Source organism: Euphorbia lathyris, chromosome 2 (assembly GCF_963576675.1).
Source record: "Euphorbia lathyris chromosome 2, ddEupLath1.1, whole genome shotgun sequence".
Classification (NCBI taxonomy): Eukaryota; Viridiplantae; Streptophyta; class Magnoliopsida; order Malpighiales; family Euphorbiaceae; genus Euphorbia; species Euphorbia lathyris.
In genome coordinates this window covers 112,330,742-112,355,261 of record NC_088911.1, presented here as the reverse complement: position 1 = coordinate 112,355,261, position 24,520 = coordinate 112,330,742, and the positions used below count along the sequence as shown (strand labels likewise).

At 31.3% G+C, this 24,520-nt stretch overlaps 1 protein-coding gene, 2 long non-coding RNA genes and 1 pseudogene across 4 annotated transcripts; 1 reads left to right on the top strand and 3 right to left on the bottom strand.

The window, feature by feature from the left end:
• Window positions 1-430: 430 nt before the first annotated feature.
• Window positions 431-2,791, bottom strand: LOC136219480 (pentatricopeptide repeat-containing protein At4g02750-like). The gene has a single exon (XM_066006896.1). It carries the CDS (start codon window positions 2,723-2,725, stop codon window positions 1,043-1,045), a length of 1,683 nt encoding a protein of 560 aa, XP_065862968.1. The 5' UTR covers window positions 2,726-2,791; the 3' UTR covers window positions 431-1,042.
• Window positions 2,792-15,420: 12,629 nt separating this feature from the next.
• On the bottom strand, window positions 15,421-17,488 carry LOC136219479 (uncharacterized). Of its 2 annotated transcripts, XR_010684178.1 has the most exons (4): window positions 17,452-17,488; window positions 17,234-17,362; window positions 16,204-17,158; window positions 15,421-16,119 (listed from the first exon to the last, which is right to left on the bottom strand). It is a non-coding gene; the product is annotated as an uncharacterized lncRNA (long non-coding RNA). The 2 variants fall into 2 exon arrangements; XR_010684177.1 differs by lacking the exon at window positions 17,452-17,488 and having other exon boundaries at window positions 15,422-16,119; window positions 17,234-17,445.
• A 1,496-nt stretch (window positions 17,489-18,984) lies between these two features.
• On the top strand, window positions 18,985-19,450 carry LOC136219478 (uncharacterized). The gene is made up of 3 exons (XR_010684176.1): window positions 18,985-19,079; window positions 19,164-19,277; window positions 19,376-19,450. It is a non-coding gene; the product is annotated as an uncharacterized lncRNA (long non-coding RNA).
• Window positions 19,451-21,384: 1,934 nt separating this feature from the next.
• LOC136217376 (pentatricopeptide repeat-containing protein At4g02750-like) lies at window positions 21,385-23,906 on the bottom strand (annotated as a pseudogene).
• Between the last annotated feature and the right edge of the window lie 614 nt (window positions 23,907-24,520).

Here is a 24,520-nt window from a genome sequence, read left to right as displayed (position 1 = left end):
ATCTGTTCATGGATTGCAGGTATGCTAAACAATGCTGGTTGGCTGCTGGTATTTTAATGCCTTGGGATGATGCTGCAGCTTTTGGGGAGTATCTGCTGCAGTTGTGCTACTCGAGCTCTGAGGAGTGGTGTTGTAAGGTATTGATGATCTTGTGGGTAATTTGGAGACAGAGAAACGATCTTCTATGGAATAACAAATTAACCCCGGCTCGCATTGCGGTCCAACAGGGGCTGCACTACCTCGAAGAATGGCAGCAGTCCCGTAAAAAACCAGCGCAGATCAATGCAAGATTAGGCGCAGAAACGCCGAGATGGCAAGCACCGCCAGTGGGATCGTTCATCTGCAATTTAGATGCAGCAATTTTCACTAATGAGGGGCAGTATGGGTGGGGCGGTGTGGTTCGAGATTCGTCGGGAGTGTTTCAGTTTTGCTTTGGAGGTACGGGTGCGGGATCTATCAGTGTTAGAAATGCTGAAGCTCTGGCTTTATGGTATGGAATAAAGCAGGTGGTGAACCTTGGTCTTACTTCCGTCATTATGGCTTCGGATGCAAAAACCGTTGTTGATAGTTTTCTCGCAGGGAAGGAAGACTTATCGAACCCAGGACCACTTGGTCACACTGGCTCTGATACCATGTCATGGAACCGTTTTAGCTAAAAGCTCAAGCTGATAGTTAAAGGTCCACTTCATATTAATAGCTGACAATTTATGTCACAAAATAATAATAGATTGGGAAAAACACAAACATCTTTTATAAATCAGCAGGTCAATGTCATAAAATAATAGATCATAGGTCAAATACAAACATTTTTAACAAGTCAGTGGCTGAATAGTGATTTAATCCAGCAAAACTATGCCATTTACTTTTGTACAGAATGGTGAACAAGGAGATGCATAACAGAAATTTGAAACAGCTCGCCATCCTCCCCTCTTGCGATATTTTTTCGCCATCCCCACCCCGCGGGGAAAGTTAACAGGGATTCCCCCTCCCCTTTGGGAAAAATCCCCCACGGGAATGGGGAATGCCCAACCCAGTTGCAATCCTAGGGTTGCTCAAGCAAACCGGTACTGTATTTCAAAATCATACTGTCTTTGTCTTTGCGGAGCAAGTCTAAAACACTGCAAATTCGGCTAAATTCATGGCGTGAACTATCTCCTGATAAAAACACATGCCAATTGTTGTTTACCTCAATCCAACTACAACCTGGTTGCTTCTTCACACCCTTCTTGCTCATTCGATTCAAAATCTTCTCTGCTTCTTCTCTTTTTCCAGCACTCACGTACAATTCTGCTAAAATCAAATATATGGCAGACATAGTAGGCTCTATCTCTAACAACCTCTCACCAGCAATCTCAGCAATTGCAATGTTCTTATGAATTCTACAAGCTCCAAGCAAAGCTCCCCATACACTTCTAGGAATTTCCATTCCATCTTCTCTCATTTGATGTACAAAAGCCATTGCCTCATTGATGAGTCCAAATCTCCCCAAAAGGTCGACAAGGGAAGTAAAATGCTCATCTGTTGGCTGTAGATGACACTTGTTTATCATATAATCAAAATAGTATCTCCCTTGATCAACTAATCCGGCATGACTACATGCAGATAGAACACCAACAAAAGTTATGTGATTGGGCTTCACATCAGCTAATCTCATTTTTTCAAACATCTCAATAGCTTTTTCACCAAATCCATGGTGAGCAAAACCACAGATTATAGAGTTCCAAGAAATTATATTATGGCTTGGCATTGAAGAGAATTCCTGCAATGCAGAATGCAAGTTCCCACACCTAGCGTACATGGTAACCATTGCATTAGAAACAGCAGTAAGGTCATGAAAACCTGTTTTCATCGCTTCTGCGTGTATTTGCTCGCCTAGCTGTGAGGCTGACAAGTCCGAACAGATTGTCAAAACACTGGTAAATGTCGATTTGTTAGTTGAGAGACCTAACTCTTTCATTGTGAGAAAAATTTTAAGACCTTCCTCACAATGACCATTTTCCCCTAAACCACATATCATCACATTCCAAACAGTTGTATCAGGATCAGCAGGCAGCAATTTAAAAAGTTTAATGGCAGTACTAACTTCACCATTTCTGAAATACCCAACGAGTAGATTGGTGGAAGATACAACATTTCCATATGGGAGTTTCTCAAGCAATCCATGAGCTGCTTTAACATTTCCATTTCTTACCAATTCCAACAAAACATTGTTCCAAGAAACCACATCCCTCATTTCTAATGGCATCCTATTGAATATACTCATTGCTTCATCAACAAATCCAGCTTGAAAATAACCGGCAATAATTGAATTCCAGGTAACAACATCTCGAAACGACATCCCATCAAAAACCGCCAAAGCACTATTTATATCACCACAGTTGATCAACCCCGAAATGAGTATATTATATGTATAAAGATCACGCTCAGGCATTAAACTAAACAAACTAAGCGCTTCTTGAGATTGTTCATTCTGAAAATAACCACGGATCATGGCATTCCAGGTGACTGTATTTTTGTGAGGCATTTCGTCGAACAGGTTCTGTGCTTTCTGGACTTGGCCATTTCTCATGTAGAAAGTAATTTTGGAATTGAGAGGCTTTAGGTACTGAGAAATGGGGCTGCATGTGGATAAATTTGGGTTTACAATGGAGAAGGATTTGGTGAGATTTATGGAGAGAAGTCGATTGAGTTTGAGCAGACAGGCGTAACCAGAGATGCAGAACATAAAAATTTGGAGCGAAACGTATTTTGAACCGGAAATTGACTATTTTTTTTTTTTTTTTTTGATGAAGGAAATTGACTATTTTAATATAGAGAAAAGTAAAATAAAATAAAATATAAAGATTTGTCGCTGGGTTAATCCAATTATCCAATGTTAAAAAATTACCCAATAAATTCAAGAGTTAATACACATATTTGCCACCGTATTATCACGGATAAATAGATATATCCTTATATCAAATAAATCTACAAAAATACCCTTGAATTTTTCCAAAACAAGCAATTATACCCTAATCTAACAGACCTTCGTGGCATAAACGGCCGAGAAATGTGTGAGGTCATTTCTCTCATTTCTCTCCATGTTTCTTCTTATCTTCTTCTCTTCCTAACCCATATATGCAATTGAAGAACTGAAAATCACAGAATACCAGAAAAATTTGTCACAAAAACCAAAAGCTCATACATATGAACCGTTCCTCCCAATAAATCAAAGAAATCAAAGTTATCCAAACACTTCGAGGAAGCCTAAACCTACTGTTCATCATAATGCCCAGGACCAGCATGTTTGGAGGCCAAAAATTAGACGGAAAGAGAACCGAAGGCTACATTGATGAATTTCAATGAAAAGAAGGGTGCGACAATCACCTGTAAGAGCCTTTTCTTTATGTGGCTTGAGTATTGGTAGGCTTCATCTTGCAAAACTATTTTGCAAGTACCATTTGGCATACCAGGCACTAAAATGCTCAGGCTCACCTTTTGAATTCTTCAGGTTACCAAATCAAGTGGCATTTTTAGCTTCCACTGTTTCTGCCATTATAAGCATTCATATCCAAAGAACACCTCGTTACAGAATTAAGACAATTCTCCGATCATCGACTATGTTTCCTCCATTATCTTCAAGTTTGGTTGCAGAGACGTTACTATGCTATTTCAATCTGATCTTTACACTCAACTTCAGAAAAAAGAAATACTTGTTCAAGGACGCAATTTTGGTTTTGATACCGGTTAGGAAGAGAAGAACAAATGCTTTTGGTTTTTGTACAAATTTTTCTGGTATTATGCGATTTTCAGTTCTTCAATTGCATATATGGGTTAGGAAGAGAAGAAGATAAGAAGAAACATGGAGAGAAAAGAGAGAAATGGCCCCACATTTCACAGCCGTTTATGCCACGTCGAAGGTCTGTTAAATTAGGGTATAATTGCGTGTTTTTGAAAAACTCATGGGTATTTTTGTGGGTTTATTTAATATAAGAGCATATCTGTTTATCCGTGATAACACGGGGGCAAATATGTGTATTAACCCTAAATTCAATTACTCGTGACGGTGTCTATGGCACAGTAATGAGCAATGTTGACGGGAATATTAACAATGGATGGTGGCTTCACGCAATAAATATATAATATATTTTTTTAAATTTATTATATTATAAAAATAAAATTATATATAAATTGAATTTTTTTTATAATAATTTTGATTAAAATTGAAATTTAATCTTAAACTGTGAGGTTAAATTTGCATAATTTCATACGTTAGAGTTAAATTTGGACTTCGCTTGAAAAGTTAAGGTTAAATATTTAGTGTATTACTGACAATAAAATATTTAGTACGTTAATAACACAGTAAAATATTTTATATAGTTTTAAGCAAAGTGCAGATTTAACCCTAACGTATGAAATTGTGTAAATTTAACCTTAACGTATCCAATCAAGATTAATTTTAATCATATGCTACCGAAAATTTGAAAAGACTTGTATGACTGTTATTTAGCCACATCGGACCTTCTAAACCAGTTTGTCGGTAAATTGAAACTGTTTCATACATTTTGTTTGTAACTATATTAATAACACAATAAAATATTTTACAAAAAAAATATATGAAACTGCTTCAATTTACCGATAAACTGGTTTAGAAGGTCCGATGTGGCTAAATAACAGACAAACAAGTCTTTTCAAATTTTCGGTAGTATATGGTTAAAATTGATCTTACTTGAAAATGTTAGGGTTAAATTTACATAATTTCATACGTTAGATTTAAATCTGCACTTAATATTGTAGACAATTTCAAAAAAAATAAAATAAACTGTGATTAATTTATATGTAACAAGTTTAGTTTTTTGAAACTGTCTAAAATATAGTTACAAAAAAATATATGAAACTGTTTGAAGTAATCAACAAACTGGTTTATAAGGTTCGATGTGGTTAAATAACAGTCAAACATGTCTTTTCAAATTTTCGGTAGAGCATGGTTAAAATCGATTTTGCTTGAAAACGTTAGGATTAAATTTGTGTCAGTAATATACTAAATATTTAACCATATAGTTTCAAGCGAAATGCAGATTTCACCCAAATGTATGAAATTGTACAAATTTAACCTAAATATTTAAGATTAAATTTTAATTTTAGTCAAAATTTTATATAATTTTATTTTTATAATATAATATAATAAAATTTAAAAAATTTATTATATATTTATTAGGATAGTGAAGTGAAGTCACTATCCATTATTGACATGAATCATTTTAAGGGATTCACTAGTCGAAAACCCGTGCGATGCACGTAGTATGAAACTTTTATATAATTTAGATAAATAAATAAATTGACATATTTACTTTTAAATAATTTTATATTATGCTATGAAAAAAATTTATATTATGTATATTTGAAATTAATATATATTTTTTAATGATAATTCAAATTAAATTAATTTTAAAAATAATTGACTACTTTTTTTATAGAATTTTAACTAAAGATGAATGATTTATTTATTTTTACAAAATTCAATGATTTGTACTTTTTAGAAATTTTAATACATTTTCATATTCCAAATATTATATGAAACAATAATAATAAAATAGCAGATTAATTAAGAAATATATTAGAATATAATAAAAAAACCAAAAATTGAATTAAACTATAATTAAAATTAAATATTATATTTACGATATAAAAGAATTACAATATAGGTTAAACAAAAATTGAATTAAACTATAATTAAATTTAAATATTATATCTACGATACAAAAGAATCACAATCTATGTTAAAATGGAAGCAACATCAATATATTATTCTATAAACTATTACAATCAATACTTTTCTAATGTTGCATATGAAGAAACTTTATCAATTCAATATGTTACATATAAAAAAATAAAATTCGTAAGAATTAGTCACAAATTCATCTTGACGATAATTATTTTGGTTAATGGAATTTCATGATCACCAAGTATTCGAATCTATACTATATATAATTACGGAAGCAGAGAGAAATGAGAAGAAGTGTTTTAAAGGTCTTTTTGATGAGTTGTCAACGTAGTAAAAAATCAGATTAAAAATATTTAATTAATTAAAAATATCAAATTTATATTTATAATATATTAAATAATTATTAGCCTATTAATTAAAATAATAAAAGAAAGCAAGAGTTACGGGAAGATGAAAAAACACAAAGCAAAGGAAATTCAAAAGTCACAAATAAACTTCTATATAAAGCATGATAAATAGTATTCCACCATTATATTCATTGGTCACGATAGATAGTATTATATTTCTGAAGGTAAATATTCGATTTTTTTTCATATGTTGTAGCTATTTTTTTTCTCAATTATGTTGTTGTTTTATTTTTATTAAACAATAGTTGTTATAGTTTCATCTTTCAGATTCATTTCTGTTGTTACCCAGGTTCTTTACCTCTCGCTATTTTATCCATGTTTTCTTTTTTATTTGTCTTTTTTTTTTCCAAACCGACAGCTTCAATTGCAGAAATCCGACAGAAATAGAAGATGCATGAACAACTAAAACCGGAAAACACAAAAGTATCAAAAATTACAAGAAATTCTTATGTTTCTCAAGGTAATTATTCGATTTTTTTCATATGTTGTAGTTATTTTTGTTCTCAATTGTGTTGTTGTTTTCTTTTTATTAAACAATAGTTGTTATAATTTCATTTTTCAGAGATGAAATTCCATTTCTGTCGTTACCCAGGTTCCATACCTCTCGCTATCTTATCCATGTTTTCTTTTTTATTTGTCTTTTTTTTTTTCAAAATGACTAAAATAAAGATTTTGTAAATTTGTATTCTTTTTTAGTATATGTTGCTAGGTGTTATCGTTTCGATTGCTAACTCTTAACTAAAATTTAGATTTTCGGCTTTATATGAACTCAATTTTTGGCTTTCTCAATTGTGCTGTTGTTTTATTTTTATTAAACAATTGTTGTTATAGTTTCATCTTTCAGAGATGAAATTCCATTTCTGTCGTTATCCAGATTTCATACCTCTCGCTACCTTATCCATGTTTTTTTATTTATTTATTTTTCAAAATGACTAAAATAAAGATTTTGTATATTTACATTCTTTTTTAGTATATGTTCCTAGGTGTTATCGTTTTGATTGTTAACTCTAACTAAAATTTAGATTTTCAGCTTTTTATGAACTCAATTTTTAGTTTTAATTGAAGTTGGATTAATTTTTCTAATTCGGAACATGTTGAAATCCACTCATTTTTTAGTTTGAGTTTAGCTAATTGATATGGATTGTACTTTTTATTTTTATGCATTTTGGTACAAATAGATATAAAGTTTCACACGATAGTTGTTCATTGAAGTTTGAGACATATTAAATAAAATATTAAAGAGATATTGGAATATTATACTTACTATTTATATTATTTCAATATAAATTATGTTATATTATTATTATTAGTATTATTATTATCAAGAAGTTATTTTTTCCCAATTTTCTAGAGTAGGAGATTGTAAGCGTCTAATACGCTTGATAAGAGGTTTATTCTTGAAGAATGTGGATTATGCTAGATACGAATTCAAAATCAAGGTAAATAAAAATAAATTTTGATGCTCAAAATCCTAAAAATGTACATTAATTATGGATGTTAAGATAATTGCTTTTGCAACATTGACAATATAATTTTTAACTATTATATTACGGTTCATACAAAATTGTTAGTATTTCAAGAGTTTTTAACAGATGAAAATGAAATATGATCATAGGACAAATTATTGAAAAATATTAATTAAGAAAATATTATTATTTGAATCTTTTCAAATTCTCAAATGTTGAGCATAATGATTCTAATTAATATAATTAATTTCACATATTAATTATAAAACTTTTTTTTATACTGAGTGGTTACAATTGCGATTTAATTCTATTTAACTAAAATTAATTTATGGACTTAATACTTCATTAAGAAAAAATAAAATGTTTAATTAATGGGCAAAGAATATTTTAACTCTCCTCTTTATACGCTTATGTCTCGACATTCTCTCTTATTTTCAAAAAAAAAACCCCCGAGAGGAAGATGGTTCTCTCCTAATTATCTTTTTCGTCCCTTCATTTTTATTTTCAATTCTTTTGTTTGTTTTTCTTACTTACAAAATTCAAGAATATATAATTATTAGAAAATATTAATGAAATCAAATAAGTGGTATCTGCGAGTATGACTGATATTTTATATAGTGAAAGAATGAAGAACAAATGGATCGAATATCTTGATGAGATATTACGAGATGAAAATAGGAGAAATCATCATCTTAAACTAATTCAATTAGATATATTGGGTTATTGTAGCAGAATGAATAATAGAATTCGAATGCTTGGTGATCATGAAATTCCATCAACCAAAATAATTATCATCAAGATGAATTTGTGACTAATTCTTACGAGTTTTATTTTTTTTATATGTAATATATTGAATTGATAAAGTTTCTTCATATGCAACATTAGAAAAGTATTGATTGTAATAGTTTATAGAATAATATATTGATGTTGCTTCCATTTTAATATAGATTGTAATTCTTTTGTATCGTAGATATAATATTTAATTTTAATTGTAGTTTAATTCAATTTTTGTTTAATCTATATTATAATTCTTTTGTATCGTAGATATAATATTTAATTTTTGTTTTTTTATTATATTCTAATATATTTCTTAATTAATCTGCTATTTTATTATTATTGTTTCACAGAATATTTGGAATATAAAAATGTATTAAAATTCCTAAAAAGTACAAATCATTGAATTTGTAAAAATAAATAAATCATTCATCTTTAGTTAAAATTCTACAAAAAAAAAAAAAGTAGTCAATTAATTTAATTTGAATTATCATTAAAAAATATATATGAATTTCAAATATACATAATATAAATTTTTTTCATAGCATGATATAAAATTATTTAAAAGTAAATATGTCAATTTATTTATTTATCTAATTATATAAAAGTTTCATACCCATGCATCGCACAAGTTTTCGACTAGTTCAATTATTCATTTTGCTACAATAACCCAATATATCTAATTGAATCAGTTTAAGATGATGATTTCTCCTATTTTCATCTCGTAATATCTCATCAAGACATTCGATTAATTTGTTCTTCATTCTTTCACTATATAGAATATCAGCCATACTCGCAGATATCACTTATTTGACTTCATTAATATTTTCTAATAATTATATATTCTTGAATTTTGTAAGTAAGAAAAACAAACAAAAGAATTGAAAAAAAAATGAAGGGACGAAAAAGATAATTAGGAGAGAACCATCTTCCTCTCGGGTTTTTTTTTTAAATAAGAGAGAATGTCGAGACATAAGCGTATAAAAAGGAGAGTGAAAATATTTTTTGCCCATTAATTAAACATTTTATTTTTTCTTAATGAAGTATTAAGTCCATAAATTAATTTTAGTTAAATAGAATTAAATCGCAATTGTAACCACTCAGTACAAAAAAAACGTTTTATAATTAATATGTGAAATTAATTATATTAATTAGAATCATTATGCTCAACATTTGAGAATTTGAAGAGATTCAAATAATAATATTTTCTTAATTAATATTTTTCAATAATTTGTCCTATGATCATATTTCATTTTCATCTGTTAAAAACTCTTGAAATACTAACAATTTTATACGAACCATAATATAATAGTTAAAAATTATATAAGCCAATGTTGCAAAATCAATTATCTCAATATCCATAATTAATGTACATTTTTAGGATTTTGAGCATTGAAATTTATTTTTATTTACCTTGATTTTGAATTCGTATCTAGCATAATCCACATTCTTCAAGAATAAACATCTTATCAAGCGTATTAGACGCTTACAATCTCCTTGTCTAGAAAATTGGGAAAAATAACTTTTTGATAATAATAATAATAATATAACATAATTTATATTAAAATAAACTTCATTATAACTATAATATTCTAATATCTCTTTAATATTTTATTTATTATGTCTCAAACTTTAATAAACAACTATCGTGTAAAACTTTATATCTATTTGTACCAAAATGCATAAAAATAAAAAATACAATCCATATCAATTAGCTAAACTCAAACTAAAAAAATGAGTGGATTTCAACATGTTCCGAATTAGAAAAATCAATCTAACTTCAATTAAAACTAAAAATTGAGTTCATAAAAAGCCGAAAATCTAAATTTTAGTTAGAGTTAACAATCAAAACGATAACACCTAGGAACATATACTAAAAAAGAATGCAAATATACAAAATCTTTATTTTAGTCATTTTGAAAAATAAATAAATAAAAAAGAAAACATGGATAAGGTAGCGAGAGGTATGGAATCTGGATAACGACAGAAACTCTGAAAGATGAAACTATAACAACAATTATTAATAAAACAACAGCACAATTGAGAAAGCCAAAAATTGAGTTCATATAAAGCCGAAAATCTAAATTTTAGTTAAGAGTTATCAATCGAAACGATAACATCTAGCAACATATACTAAAAAAGAATACAAATTTACAAAATCTTTATTTTAGTCATTTTGAAAAAAAAAGACAAATAAAAAAGAAAACATGGATAAGGTAGTGAGAGGTATGGAACATGGGTAACGACAGAAATGAAATTTCATCTCTGAAAAATGAAACTATAACGACTATTGTTTAATAAAAAGAAAACAACAACACAATTGAGAACAAAAATAACTACAACATATGAAAAAAAAATCGAATAATTACCTTGAGAAACATAAGAATTTCTTGTAAATTTTGACACTTTTGTGTTTTCCGGTTTTAGCTGTTCATGCATCTTCTATTTCTATCGGATTTCTTCAATTGAAGCTATCAGTTTGGAAAAAAAAGACCAATAAAAAAGAAAACATTGATAAGATAGCAAGAGGTATAGAACCTGGGTAACGACAGAAATGAATCTGAAAGATGAAGCTATAACAACTATTGTTTAATAAAAATAAAACAACATAATTGAGAACAAAATAACTACGACATATGAAAAAAATCGAATATTTACCTTCAGAAATATAATACTATCTATCGTGACCAATGAATATAATGGTGGAATACTATCTATCATGCTTTATATAGAAGTTTATTTGTGACTTTTGGATTTCCTTTGCTTTGTGTTTTTTCATCTTCCCGTAACTCTTGCTTTCTTTTATTATTTTAATTAATAGGCTAATAATTATTTAATATATTATAAATATAAATTTGTTATTTTTAATTAATTAAATATTTTTAATCTGATTTTTTACTATGTTGACAACTCATCAAAAAGACCTCTAAAATACTTTTTCTCATTTCTCTCTGCTTCCGTAATTATATATAGTATAGATTTGAACATTGCTCATTACCGCGCCATAGGCGCCGTAATGAATAATTGAATTTTAAAACAATATTATTTTTTAATTCTGGTTGGGAAATATTCCAAGAAAATATTTCCCAACTAGATCCAATGAGGTAATTTTTTTAAAAGCTTATATAATTTCGAAAGAGGTACAATTATAATAATAAAGCATTAATAAATAAAACTCCACATAAATATAAACTAAAACCATAAAGGGAAGAAAAAGATTACATATAGAGCAAAAGAAAAAGTCATATAAAAAGTACAACTAAGAGCATGTCTAATAGAAGGTGTTTGAAAGAGTGATGGGTGATGTGATAATTGTTTTGACAACTTTCAAATGATATCATTTATTGGAGTAAGGGTGGTTGCGCAAGGTTGACAAACTTTTTTTTAATATAAAAAAGTGATTTTTTTTTTTTTGAAATAAGGCAAAGTTTTATTAACTTAAATCAGATGAAAGAATATTGTTAAGGTGGTGGACATGCCCACTCATTCCGAACAGACACAAAATTGACCGCTTTTGCTAGAGCATGAGCAGTCAAATTCGCTAAACGCTTAATAAAAGAGATAGAGTACAACTCTAAATCTCGTAATAAATGAATACAGTCAGAAATAATATCAACTAAATATGAAGGACTTTCTAAACCCATTTGAATTGCCTTGACTATGACGAGATAATCCGACTGAATTTGAATTTTCCACTGGGACGATGCATCTTAATCCAACTTAAAGCTTTTTTGATAGTCATGGCCTCGGCTAGCCGATGACTGAGATTTCCTTGAAAAGCTCCCATTTTAACTAGAATGCATTCTCTAGAGTGATTACCTAATGATGTGATAGATGGAAAAAGAACTTTTGATGCAAGAATAGAAAAGAAAACAAGAAACTTGACAAAAGACAAACAAAACCAAATTTGTAAGATTACAAGACCCATATTCGTTGAAGAGCAGCGGAGATGAAAGAACTCTCAATTCATCTTTTAATCAACATTGTTTAACTCATCTTCTTCTCTATTGGCAATTTCTCTGTTTCTCCTATCTTCAAAAGCTCTCACCTTAGCTAGAACACATTTTCCAGAGTGATTTACTTGATTACTACTGGTGTACCTTTTTCGACGAGTCTATCTCCTTCTACTAATATTTATAATTAAAATTAATTATATATAAAATAATGATTTATGTGGCCATTGTGTCAATTTTTAAACTTGGTTACTATTGGAGTATTTTAAAGGTTAAAGTGCAAAAATACCCCTAAAGTTTTGGGTCAGGAGCAATTTTACCCTTAAAGTTTGTAGCCAAGAGCAATTTTACCCCTAAGTTGATAATTTGGGTCAATTCCAGGCACTATTATAAAACACATATATTTGTGTTCCTTATTTTGCACCAATTGCAGATCAATTCGTTCTAAAAAAAGATTTCATGTTTTTTGTAATTTAATAATAAAATTGGAGATTAATATTTATAAATTTGGTGAATTTTTTGAATTTTTTTTCTCTAATTCGTATAAAAGATAATATTTTTTTTTCAAATTCCAACATATGTTTGTGATTTATTACTGATAAAATGACGCACGTGTGAAGTGTAGATGACAAGACTCATGATCGAGAAGACAGTTCGATGAATTATTTCTCAAATTGACTCAATTTATCAACGTTATGGGGTAAAATTGGTCTTCGCTCCCAACATTAAGGGTAAAAATGCATCATTTTAGATATTAGGGGTAAAATTGCTCCTGACCCAAAATGTTAGGGGGTATTTTTGCACCTTAACCCATTTTTAAACAAAAGTTGTCAAGAATATTGTGGATGAGTAAGACCATGTTCTTTTTACTTAATTTCAGTATAAGTAAATTAAGTTAAGTTCAATAGCATTTTGTTCAGTTCTGTTAAGTTCAGTACAGTTAATTTAATTTCAGTTGAGTTAATTTAATTTCAGTCAAAAAGAACATGGCTTAAGTTAATAAAATATTATATTGTAGTATGGTGTGTTAAGTTTTGCCACTTTTTTAAAGCAACTTCTATTGGAAATGCTCTAAGAGAAACTTATTAAAAGTCATATGATTCTTGTAACTCTAAATCCGTAGAAAAATAGATGGGATTCAATCTTTATCATTTAGAATCTTCTAAACAATAGAACTCGAGTCATTTCTTTCACAACTACTTAGAGCATCTCCAATAGGGGTGTTTGATGAGGTAAAAGGTGCTTGAAAGAGTTTTTTCTATTGGACTAACCAAGGTTGCTTAGTTTTGTTATATTAGTGCTGCCATATTTTTTGCACCCCTTTGACACCCATACTTATAATTTTTTTAGTATAAAAAAATGATTAGGTGTCTACTATTGGTGCATTTTTATGACAATATTTATAATTAAAATAAATTATATATAAAATAATGATTTGCGAGACCATGTGACAATATTTGGAGTTGCTTAGCATTAAAGCATTTTCTAAAAAAAAAGTTGTCAAAAGTGATGTGAATGAAAGAGAAAATAAAATAATATATTTTAAGATGATATGTTAAGTTTCGACAACTTTTAAGGTTGATTGCATTAAAGATGATCTTAGATCTAATAATATACTGACAAGATCAATCGTTTATGCTATTGATAAAACCGAAAAAGGTATAAATGGAAGGATTATAGAAAATAGATACATTTCAAACGTGATATAGAATAAATAAAATATAACTGGAACAAAGGCCATGCCAAAACGGGAAATTGGGCCTAAGACAAAGCCTATATCACAAAGAGCTGAGAAGAAGAATGTGAGCGATTAATTGGAAAGCTTCAGGGAGAAGGTATCTAGTTTCACACGCGGACCAATAGAAGCTTCATACTTCAAGACCACACTCCTAATCCTTAGATCGCGCTAGGAATTACTGAGTGACATAAAGGGATTAGAATCTGAAGGCAAACAATGGTCTACACGTGGAAAGATGTTTTGACCAAACCAATCAAGAGTTGACACATGTAAAGTACATTATACTTTAGGTATGTAATTATCTATAAATAGCCTTGGAAATCATGCACCAGGTACATTCCCTATTCATTTACTTACTAATTACTTTCAAGTTGTTTCTTACTCTTAAAAAGACTACCGACTTAAGCATCAGAGAGGGGACGATGGATTTCAGCCAATCCCTAACTGTTTGTTGTGATTTAGGTCATCGAAAAGCAGTTCCAAGATCATGTTCAGTATTGAAGACATCATTTGGTGCAGTGAGTCTATACGATTGTCGTGTAAATGGCTCATGTCCATACTTTCATAGTTTAGCCAGGTCTTCATGTTGCCAATATTCCTAGCACATCGATCGCACCTAATTGTGGCTTAGTGGATTCTAGCAATAAATGCTTGCACATCTCTCTAGCTTTGTATCAGAGGATAGATGCTTGTTTAGGGTCTTTAGACCATGATCAATTAAGGTTTATGGATGGACGGACAAAGCAGTTGATATATAATATTGGATCTATGCAAGATTCCATGAATATACTCAGGACAGAGCATACAACTCAGATGGAGTTTATATGGATAAAGCTAAAGAAGGCAAGAGAAGCTGATAGAAATGAGGATAGGCATGGCTCAACTACTTATGCAATAGGACATTAGGACATCCGAATGTGTCCAAAGAAAAGAGGATTTTCAGAGGAGTCTCAGCTAGAGGTAATCCACGGGAGATCCAAGGAGAAACATATCAATTCTCCATATCAAAGACACTGTCAGCCACCTTCAACAATCAAGTAGATTCCCAAGACTGAAGGTTCAAGATCCCCAAAGCGGCATAGAGGCGTTCATTATGATTCCACCGAATCCTTAATTCGCCGCTATGAAGCGCATAGAAAGAGACCAGAAGTTTCTAGATCTCCAAATCAAATAAACTGAAGGTAGACGCTGAAGCCGAAAGAGGAAGAGAGCTCCCTGAAGGAGGAACTTTATAATCTCATCAGGAAGGAGCTTCAACATGATATGAAGGATAAAAGGTTAGAATCCAGAATGCCAGTAACTATGGATGTTGATACCCCCATTGAGTGCTGAAATAATGAGCCAGCCTATGCCTAGAAGATTCAAGTATCCACTCCTTAAAGATTACAATGGTATGACTAACCCTACTCTTCATGTCAAAAAAATTCTCATGGCTCTTCAAACTATGACGATAACATATGCCCTCATGTGTAAATTATTTTCAACAACTTTACGAGATCAACAGCTTATTAGTATGATCAACTATTGCCTGTCTCCATCAGATTCTTCAAGCAAATGTCTAAAGAGCTTGCCGATCACTTCATTACATTTAGTCCAGAAAGCAAAACAATACATGATTTGAACTATTTAGTGCAGGAGCCTAGTGAGTCATTGAAAGAATGGGTGGAAAGGTTCCAATGCACGACCATTGAAATTAAACATCTGAATGTTGATGGAGTTGTTGAGGCCTTTTTCAGATCAATCTCAGCCTAAAGGCTAATTGAAATTCGGTGCATAGCCTCCAATTAATCGTTTCGATGAAGGGTATCCTTAAGACATTTATTAATTTCAGCATTTGAAGACATCGCCTAAATTCAAAAAGAACCGATTACAACTCATGGAAAATATTAACTAAAAAAAGCAAAGCAAAAGGAAAAATAGCAAAGATTGAGCTTGATGGATGCTGTTTAGTTCAATCATCTCATGATCACTAGTCTGAGCAAACAAATTTATCTCTGAGGAAATATTTGTCCATTGACTAAGGGATTCAGCAATCATGGGATACTCCAGACAAGGAAGGGTGCCTAGCCAACCAAAGCTACAAAAAGACATGTATTCAAAAGAAAGCCCCAAACAAACAATAGCAAATAGAGACACATGTTTTATTTGTGGAAAAGCTTACATTATACATGCTGAATTGAATGTATTGATTTAAGGGCTCTTGGGGTAAGCCTGCTTCAGCTGGGATCTAAAGGGTCAGTCCGGGATTAGTCTTGAAGATTCTCCACCACTAGAACAGGCAACAGTAAAGGTCCTCCCAGGTGCAGAAGAAGCAACGCGCAAAACATTGGAAACTGAAGGAGAAGAGCAGAGTACGGGGGCAAGAGGGGCAGTAGGAGGCAGAATACCCCTTCCTCCCGAAACCGTTATAGTCCTTTTTTTATGAAGGCAAAGAAGCTGAAAAGGGCACTTCGCTTAGCCCCAATTCGTATAGCAACAGTTGGCGGAGTTCCATCTTTCGAAGATTGGGCCCCACCTTGAGAAGACTTCTTCTTCGAAAGATCTTTTTTTTTTGTTTAACCACTATTGTAATGATGGATTTTCCTAAGGATTTGTTGATCCTTTCCTATTGATTAGTCCCTGCACCTTTCGCCTCTACATTATCAAAAGAAACCATTGCTAAGGTTCCAACCTCATCCTCCTCAACATGCTGAGCATTTTTGGAGGCGCCACTGAACCGCTTATCCTTCAGAGGATCATAATTTCCAGTCTTGGCTTCAGCCTCCTCCATATGCTGAGGATCTTCTCCAACACCACTGAATCGCTTGTCCTTTTGCGGTCATAGTTCTCAGCCCCAATTTATGGCTCAATTGTCCTTGTGAAATTGCGATTCTTATCTTTCAAAGCATTCACAATGATAGAAGCTTTTGCCTCGACCTACATATTAGTTTGAGTTTTGACCCTATCTTCAGGAGTAATCCTTTCAGAAGTACCCAATATCTCATCCTCATCCAACACAACAACAGAGGGCGATTCCCTTGGAATCTCACCCAAATCAATGGAACCACATCAGGAAATGTGGATAGCCGCCAAAGATTCAACATTAAGTCCAAAAACACAAGCAGCTAAGGTCGTGCCTGCATCATATATGAAGCAAGTATTAAATACTTATACAAAAAAACTATTAAAAACAAGAGGTTGTAAAAGCTTACTCGAAGGTATCTTCAGTAGCCCTCAAAGAGATATTGGCGCTCATGGCGGAGGGTGAAGATGGTAGACCATGAGGAATGTAAGCGGGAACATCATGAGCTACCTCAGCCCCTTCCCCATAATGGTAGAACCTGCACACACAAGAATAAAAAAATCAAAACAACTAAAAAAGGAAGTGTTCACTTATAAGATACAAAGATACGATTATATGTGGGTGTGCCTCTAGATGAACTCTGTTATCCTTATCCACTATAAAAATGGCTTATCCTTCACCAAGTGACTCAATAATTTATCCCTCGTAAAAGTAAGACGTGGATTGGTCAAACAATCATACATGTCTTGTTCATCATCAGTAAAAGGAGCCAAGTCACAAAAGTTGTCCTTTTTCACAACAACCCAATTCTAGGAGCAGTGGAAAGGAAAGCGAAGGGGACGGAGAGAGTCCCCCAAAAATTCACCGCTCTCATCTTTAGGAAGGCAAATCCGGAGCCAACAAGGTTTAAATTTTTTTATTATTAGAGGGTTTGTCATTCATAAAGGATGGAAGATTGGTTGGAAGCTTGAAAATCCACAAAGAATCATCAATGTCCCTCCGATACAGCGTCCAGATATGCCAGAGCAAAGACCCCGTCAGCACGTATTCCAGATCCTCGCAAACCTTAACCAAGCCTAAAAAGTCCAGCCAGCTATTCGGAGATAGTTGGGCAGGACATATCTCAAGCTCTCTCAGAACGTTCAAAATACTGTCGACGAAGGGGAGATGAACCATGTTTTCAAGAAAGTTTTCATAAAAACCCAAGTAACCCTTAGGTGCCTCAGTTAATTCCTATTGACACGTGACAATATTTTGACACTTGAGAATTTTTATTTTAGGTATTTATTTTTCTTGTTTTAACCTAATTAATTATTTTTAAATAAGAAAATTTATCTAGCAAATAAATTTTAAGACGTGCCACATGTTTAGTTTAGACATCAAAATATCACAACATATTAGAGGTTAACGGTTTTGTGAAGTCTTCATTTAAATTGAATTAAATTTCTCCAATTGAGATAGTTTAAAGACTAAATGTAACCAAATAATAGATCATGAGCCAAATGATTAAGTTTTGGATAGATAAATGGTTAATAACACTTTAACCTTTCTAAAATGCATGTGAAGGAGTAAGGAGCGATTTTAGAAAAACTGCAATATTTACAGAGGGTTAAATTATTTATTCGTATGCTGAGTCAATAATTTAATTTCACATAATAACTTAACATATTAAAAATAAGGAAATTAATTGATTGTAGAGCATTAATATTTTATTTACTAAAGTATAATAGTGTTAATTTTTTTTATTTACTTTTATAGTATGAAATTAATTTATTGAGTGATACATACAGTCCAATTTTATATTATTTTATATCTCTCTTCATCCGTTTTGACTCAAATTTCTACTTTTAATTGAGAGGTAAAATTCATTCAAATTATTCATTAAAAAATTCATTCAAATTAATCATGGAAATGTATTAATAGAAAAGAATAAGAATCCGTTGACCAAATATTCAATGATGGGGTCAATAAGATTAAGAATCTATTGAAGAAAGTCTCAATCATAGGAAATCACTCCATTCTCTTCTATTCTTACCAAATTCTGAGCAATCAATCTTCACTTTTCCTTATTTTTTCCCCTAAATTACTCTTTGTAAAGAGTATATATTTAATTCAGTCTAGAGAAAGCTTCATTTTACTCATTCTGAATCCAAGCCTTTACTTTAAAGTTATTCTTCTAATCATCTCTCACACCCCATCCTTTGAAAGTTTAGCTTCTTCTTTCTTCCTGATCACCTCCAAACTGCAACAAAAAGGTGTGCTTTTAATTTTGTTTTTCGATTTTGTTTTAGTTTTTAGATTTTTCTTTCTTCTGATACTATTTTCTGTTTTCTTTTCAGTGTATCCAAAGGTGAAAGTGAGAACCGAAGGTGAAGGGCGTGAATATAATTGCACTTCTTTGCTCTCTTTGAAGGATATTCCATTTCTCTTGTTACAGGATTCTTGTTTTCCAGGTACATTTTTCATTATTCATCTTCCAAATTTGTTTTCTTTGTGTTTGGGCTGTTGAAGATGTATATTCTGCTTCCTAACTGACATTTGTGATATACAGTGAAGGAGTATCCTGATATTTCTCCCCCTCGGATTGCAAGACTTACAAAGTCTTATGTGTCTAACATTGTTTTGGCTCCAGATTCTCCTTCTGAAGGTTAACTTTTACTCTTCTAACATGCCCTCATTATCATTATCATACTTATCACGCCCCCATCCAAACATCATGTTTGAAGATTTAGTTTCTTATTTCTTCCGCATCAACTGGAAACTGCAAAAACAACAAAAAAGTGACCTTTTGATCTGGGTTTTTTCAGAGTATCCAAAGCTTAAGGTTAGAACAGAAGCGGAAGACCATGAATATAGTTGCACTTCTTTGAAGGATGTTCCTTTTCTCTTATTAGAGGATTCTTGTTTTCCCGGTACCTTTTTCATTATTCATCCTCCAACTTTTCATATTTCTATTTATTTATTTTTGGCAATTGCTTTTTTGGATACTTTAATTCTGCTACTCTGTATTGGTGTATCACATAAAGCATACTTGTTCTTTTTCTATGAGCAAGAGGTTCCCCAAATTTGTTTTCTTTGGGCTTGGGTAGTTGACTTCTTAGATTTACACCTGGATTATTGTTAGGAATCTCATTAGTTGTTGATTATAATAAGCTTCGTATGTGGAATAACAAACTAGATATGGAATTACAATACCAATAGATTTACATTATACGGTTATTTTTGCTTAGATTCACGATAATTCATTTGTAGTCTGTAAGGAAATTCCATCTTTTTAACTAAGTTTCTGACACCCAATTCACTCAAATACATAATACAAGAGTACAAACTCCAAAATTCTCAACTCAAATAAATAAGCAACTAACCTTGTTTATATAAGCCTAAAAATATAATCCTTTATCTTAATAGAATTCACTTAAAGAGAAAGTTTTCAATTCTCACTCTAATTAGGAAAATCAAATCTAAACAGAATTCTAGACATGACTTTTCATTTATTTGAAAGGTTGATAGAGTCGGGAAGAAAGGGGCAAGTAGCTTATATCAATGTTTGATAGGAGTATTCTATTATAGACGAACGCATTGGACTGAACCAGTAAAGTATCATTTTATTAGTCGATTCTATTGCACTCGGTCCATAGTACAACTTTTATGTTACTATGAAGTTTACATTATGCTTGACACAATATTGGATTATGATCATACCTTGCTAAGTGACATTTATCATATACAGTGAAGGAGTATGATGATATTTCTCCTCCTCTGATTGCAAGAGTTCCAAAATCTTATGTGCCTAACATTATCCTTCCAACCGACACTGTTTTGCCTCCAGAATCTGCTTTGAAGGTTAACTTTTACTCTTCTAATCTAACATGCCCTCTTTATCGTATCAGTTTCTGATCAATCATATTTGCTGCTTTTCTCTTCACAGTATCGGATAAGAAAACCAATTCCGATAGACCGAGTATTGAGGCCAGTTCAGTTCCACGGTTTCGTGCTGTCTTATCTAGTCCTGGTACTACTTTCCATCTTTTGATTAGTTATCCAGTGAATCCTCATGCTATTTTTTACTTCCTGAGTACTTATTGTTGACTTGTTGTGCTTAGACAACGATGCTGTAACTCGAAACAGAAACATAAACAGAAACATAAACAGAAACATAAACAGAAACAAAAAACAGAAACAGAGTCAAGGCTTTGCAGCCCTCAGCTTTGAAGACTCATTGTGGTACAAAATAGACAAACAAAGTGTAAAACCGAGCTTAAGGAAGCAGCACAAACACTACTGATGCTAAGTAAAGAAAGGGTCAGCTACTAGGACGCCAGGAACAAGTGTTAGAATTTGTGGTGTAGTGTAGTGTAGTCCAATACATAGAGAGCTTTTTGTTTCCTACGGCTTTGCCATAGATTATGTTTTCTTGTATAATCACAAAACACATGAAATACAGAAATTCCAATTTAACTTGTGAATGTTAAAGTTCTGATCTGGTTGCTTTTCAATCAATTGCTATCTAACAACCAGATCCAGAGTATATTTAATATGATTGATGAATCAAATATTAAGCTACAATTCTGCTAAAATCAAATATATGGCAGACATAGTAGGCTCTATCTCTAACAACCTCTCACCAGCAATCTCAGCAATTGCAATGTTGTTATGAATTCTACAAGCTCCAAGCAAAGCTCCCCATACACTTCTAGGAATTTCCATTCCATCTTCTCTCATTTGATGTACAAAAGCCGTTGCCTCATTGATGAGTCCAAAAGATCGATAAGGCAAGTCAAATGCTCATTTGATGACACTTGTTTATCATATAATCAAAATAGTATCTCCCTCGATCAACTAATCCGGCATGACTACATGCAGATAGAACACCAACAAAAGTTATGTGATTGGGCTTCACATCAGCTAATCTCATTTTTTCAAACATCTCAATAGCTTTTTCACCAAATCCATGGTGAGCAAAACCACAGATTATAGAGTTCCAAGAAATTATATTATGGCTTGGCATTGAAGAGAATTCCTGCAATGCAGAATGCAAGTTCCCACACCTAGCGTACATGGTAACCATTGCATTAGAAACAGCAGTAATGTCACGAAAACCTGTTTTCATCGCTTCTGTGTGTATTTGCTCGCCTAGCTGTGAGGCTGACAAGTCCAAACAGATTGTCAAAACACTGGTAAATGTCGATTTGTTAGTTGAGAGACCTAACTCTTTCATTGTGAGAAAAAATTTAAGACCTTCCTCACCCTGACCATTTTCTCCTAAACCACATATCATCACATTCCAAACAGTTGTATCAGGATCATCAGGCAGCAATTTAAAAAGTTTAATGGCAGTACTAACTTCACCAATTCCGAAATACCCAACGAGTAGATTTGTGGAAGATACAACATTTCCATATGGGAGTTTCTCAAGCAATCCATGAGCTGCTTTAACATTTCCATTTCTTACCAATTCCAACAAAACATTGTTCCAAGAAACCACATCCCTCATTTCTAATGGCATCCTATTGAATACACTCATTGCTTCATCAACAAATCCAGCTTGAAAATAACCAGCAATAATTGAATTCCATGTAACAACATCTCGAAACAACATCCCATCAAAAACCGCCAAAGCACTATTTATATCACCACACTTGATCAACCCCGAAATCAGTATATTATATGTATAAAGATCACGCTCAGGCATTAAAGTAAACAAACTAAGCGCTTCTTGAGATTGTTCATTCTGAAAATAACCACGGATCATGGCATTCCAGGTGACTGTATTTTTCTGAGGCATTTCATCGAACAGGTTATGTGCTTTCTCGACTAGGCCATTTCTCATGTAGTAAGGCCCTGTTCTTTATTACTTAATTTCAGTAACAATCAGTTCAGTTCAGTTCAGTAGTAATCAGTTCAGTTCAGTATTCAGTTTCAGTATTCAATAATTTATCATTATTTATTATAATTATTATATATTATTATTATTTATATATAATTTATTATTATTATCATTATTTATTTATAATTTCAGCAATTTATTATAATTATTATAATTTATTATATATTAATTTATCTATTTTCATTATAATTATATTTATATATAATTTATGCTTTGTCATTATATATATTATCATTATTTATTATAATTATAATTATTTGGTGCAACTTATTTACAAATTTTGCGAAAAGTAAATAAATATTATATTAATACGTTTACATTACAATGCTCTAAAAAATTAACTGGCTCAACTACCTTAATATCTCAAATAGTGCAATTTTATCCCTAATATTAGAAGCCAATAGCAATTTTACCCTTAACATTGATAAATTGAGTCAAGATTTTGTATTCATATGAAAATTCATATTTAGATGTTAGGAGTAAAATAACCCCGGACCCAAAACGTTAAAGGTATTTTTGTACCTTAATACTTAATTGTAATAAAAAGTTAAGAGTGTGTATTCATATAAAAATTTGTATTTAATTTCATAGGCTTTAAATTATATATAAATTTGTGTTTGTATGTAATTTATATTTTTAATTTAAATTAGACTCATTTTTATTTAATGTCATAGGATTTTATCGAGCCTAGATTTTATTTGATATTTAATTTAGTTTAATCTTTAATAATATGTTTATTTATTATTGATATTATTTTTTTTGGTAGAAATATTATTATTATTATTATTATTATTATTATAAGCTTATTAATGTCCAATATTATCATTAAATTATTTTAAAGTCTAATATCATCATTATTGTTACGTTCGATTAAATTCGGTTAAGTTCGGTATCATTCAGTTAAGTTCAGTAGCATTCAGTTAAATTCAGTTCAGTTCAGTATTCAGTATCATTCAGTTCAGTTCAGTTCAGTTCAGTAGCATTCAGTTCAGTTCAGTTCAGTTTTTTTCAGTAATAAAGAACAAAGCCTAAGTAATTTTGGAATTGAGAGGCTTTAGGTAAGGTAAGGCAGGTACTGAAAAATGGGTCTGCATGTGGATAACTCTGGGTTTAGAATGGAGAAGGATTTGGTGAGATTTATGGAGAGAAGTCGATTGAGTTTGACCAGACTGGCATAACCAGAGATGGAGAACATAAAAATTTGGAGCGAAACGTAGTTTGAAATAAGATAATAAAATTTGGAAATTCACTATTTTAATACAGAGAAAAGTAAAATATAATAAAATAATAAAATATATAGGGTTTATTGCTCCAAATCTCTATAAAAATAGATGCAATCCAATCTTTATCAATTAGAGCATTTGTAATGGATGGTGTTTGGAAGGGTGCTTAAAGAGTTGGAAGATGTTTGAAATAAGATTTTCCATTAGAATAATCAAAATTGCTTAGTTTTAATATGATTTATGAGACCATGTGGTGATACTTTTTGAAGTTGCTTAGAATTGAAGAATTTTCTAATTTTTTTTGTCAAAAGTGACGTGAATGATAGAGATGTTAGAGATAATGTTCCTATTATCTCTGTAAATAGATTCTTATCTAGTTAGAGTTTCAATTTGTTTATAACCCTAGCTAGGTAGAGTTCTAATACGATTATACTTGTGTACTGTATTCCTATACAAACTACTATTGGCTCACTATAAATACAAGGCCTCTGAGCCATAATCACTAAGGTGATTCAAACCATTAATTGTGTGATTACTTATCTTTCTCTATCTCCATAATCCTCTCTATATCAAACTATACATTCAA

Bases quoted from the DNA above. Each gene is read 5' to 3' on its own strand.
- LOC136219480 (XM_066006896.1), bottom strand. From the start codon at position 2,725: ATGTTCTGCATCTCTGGTTACGCCTGTCTGCTCAAACTCAATCGACTT.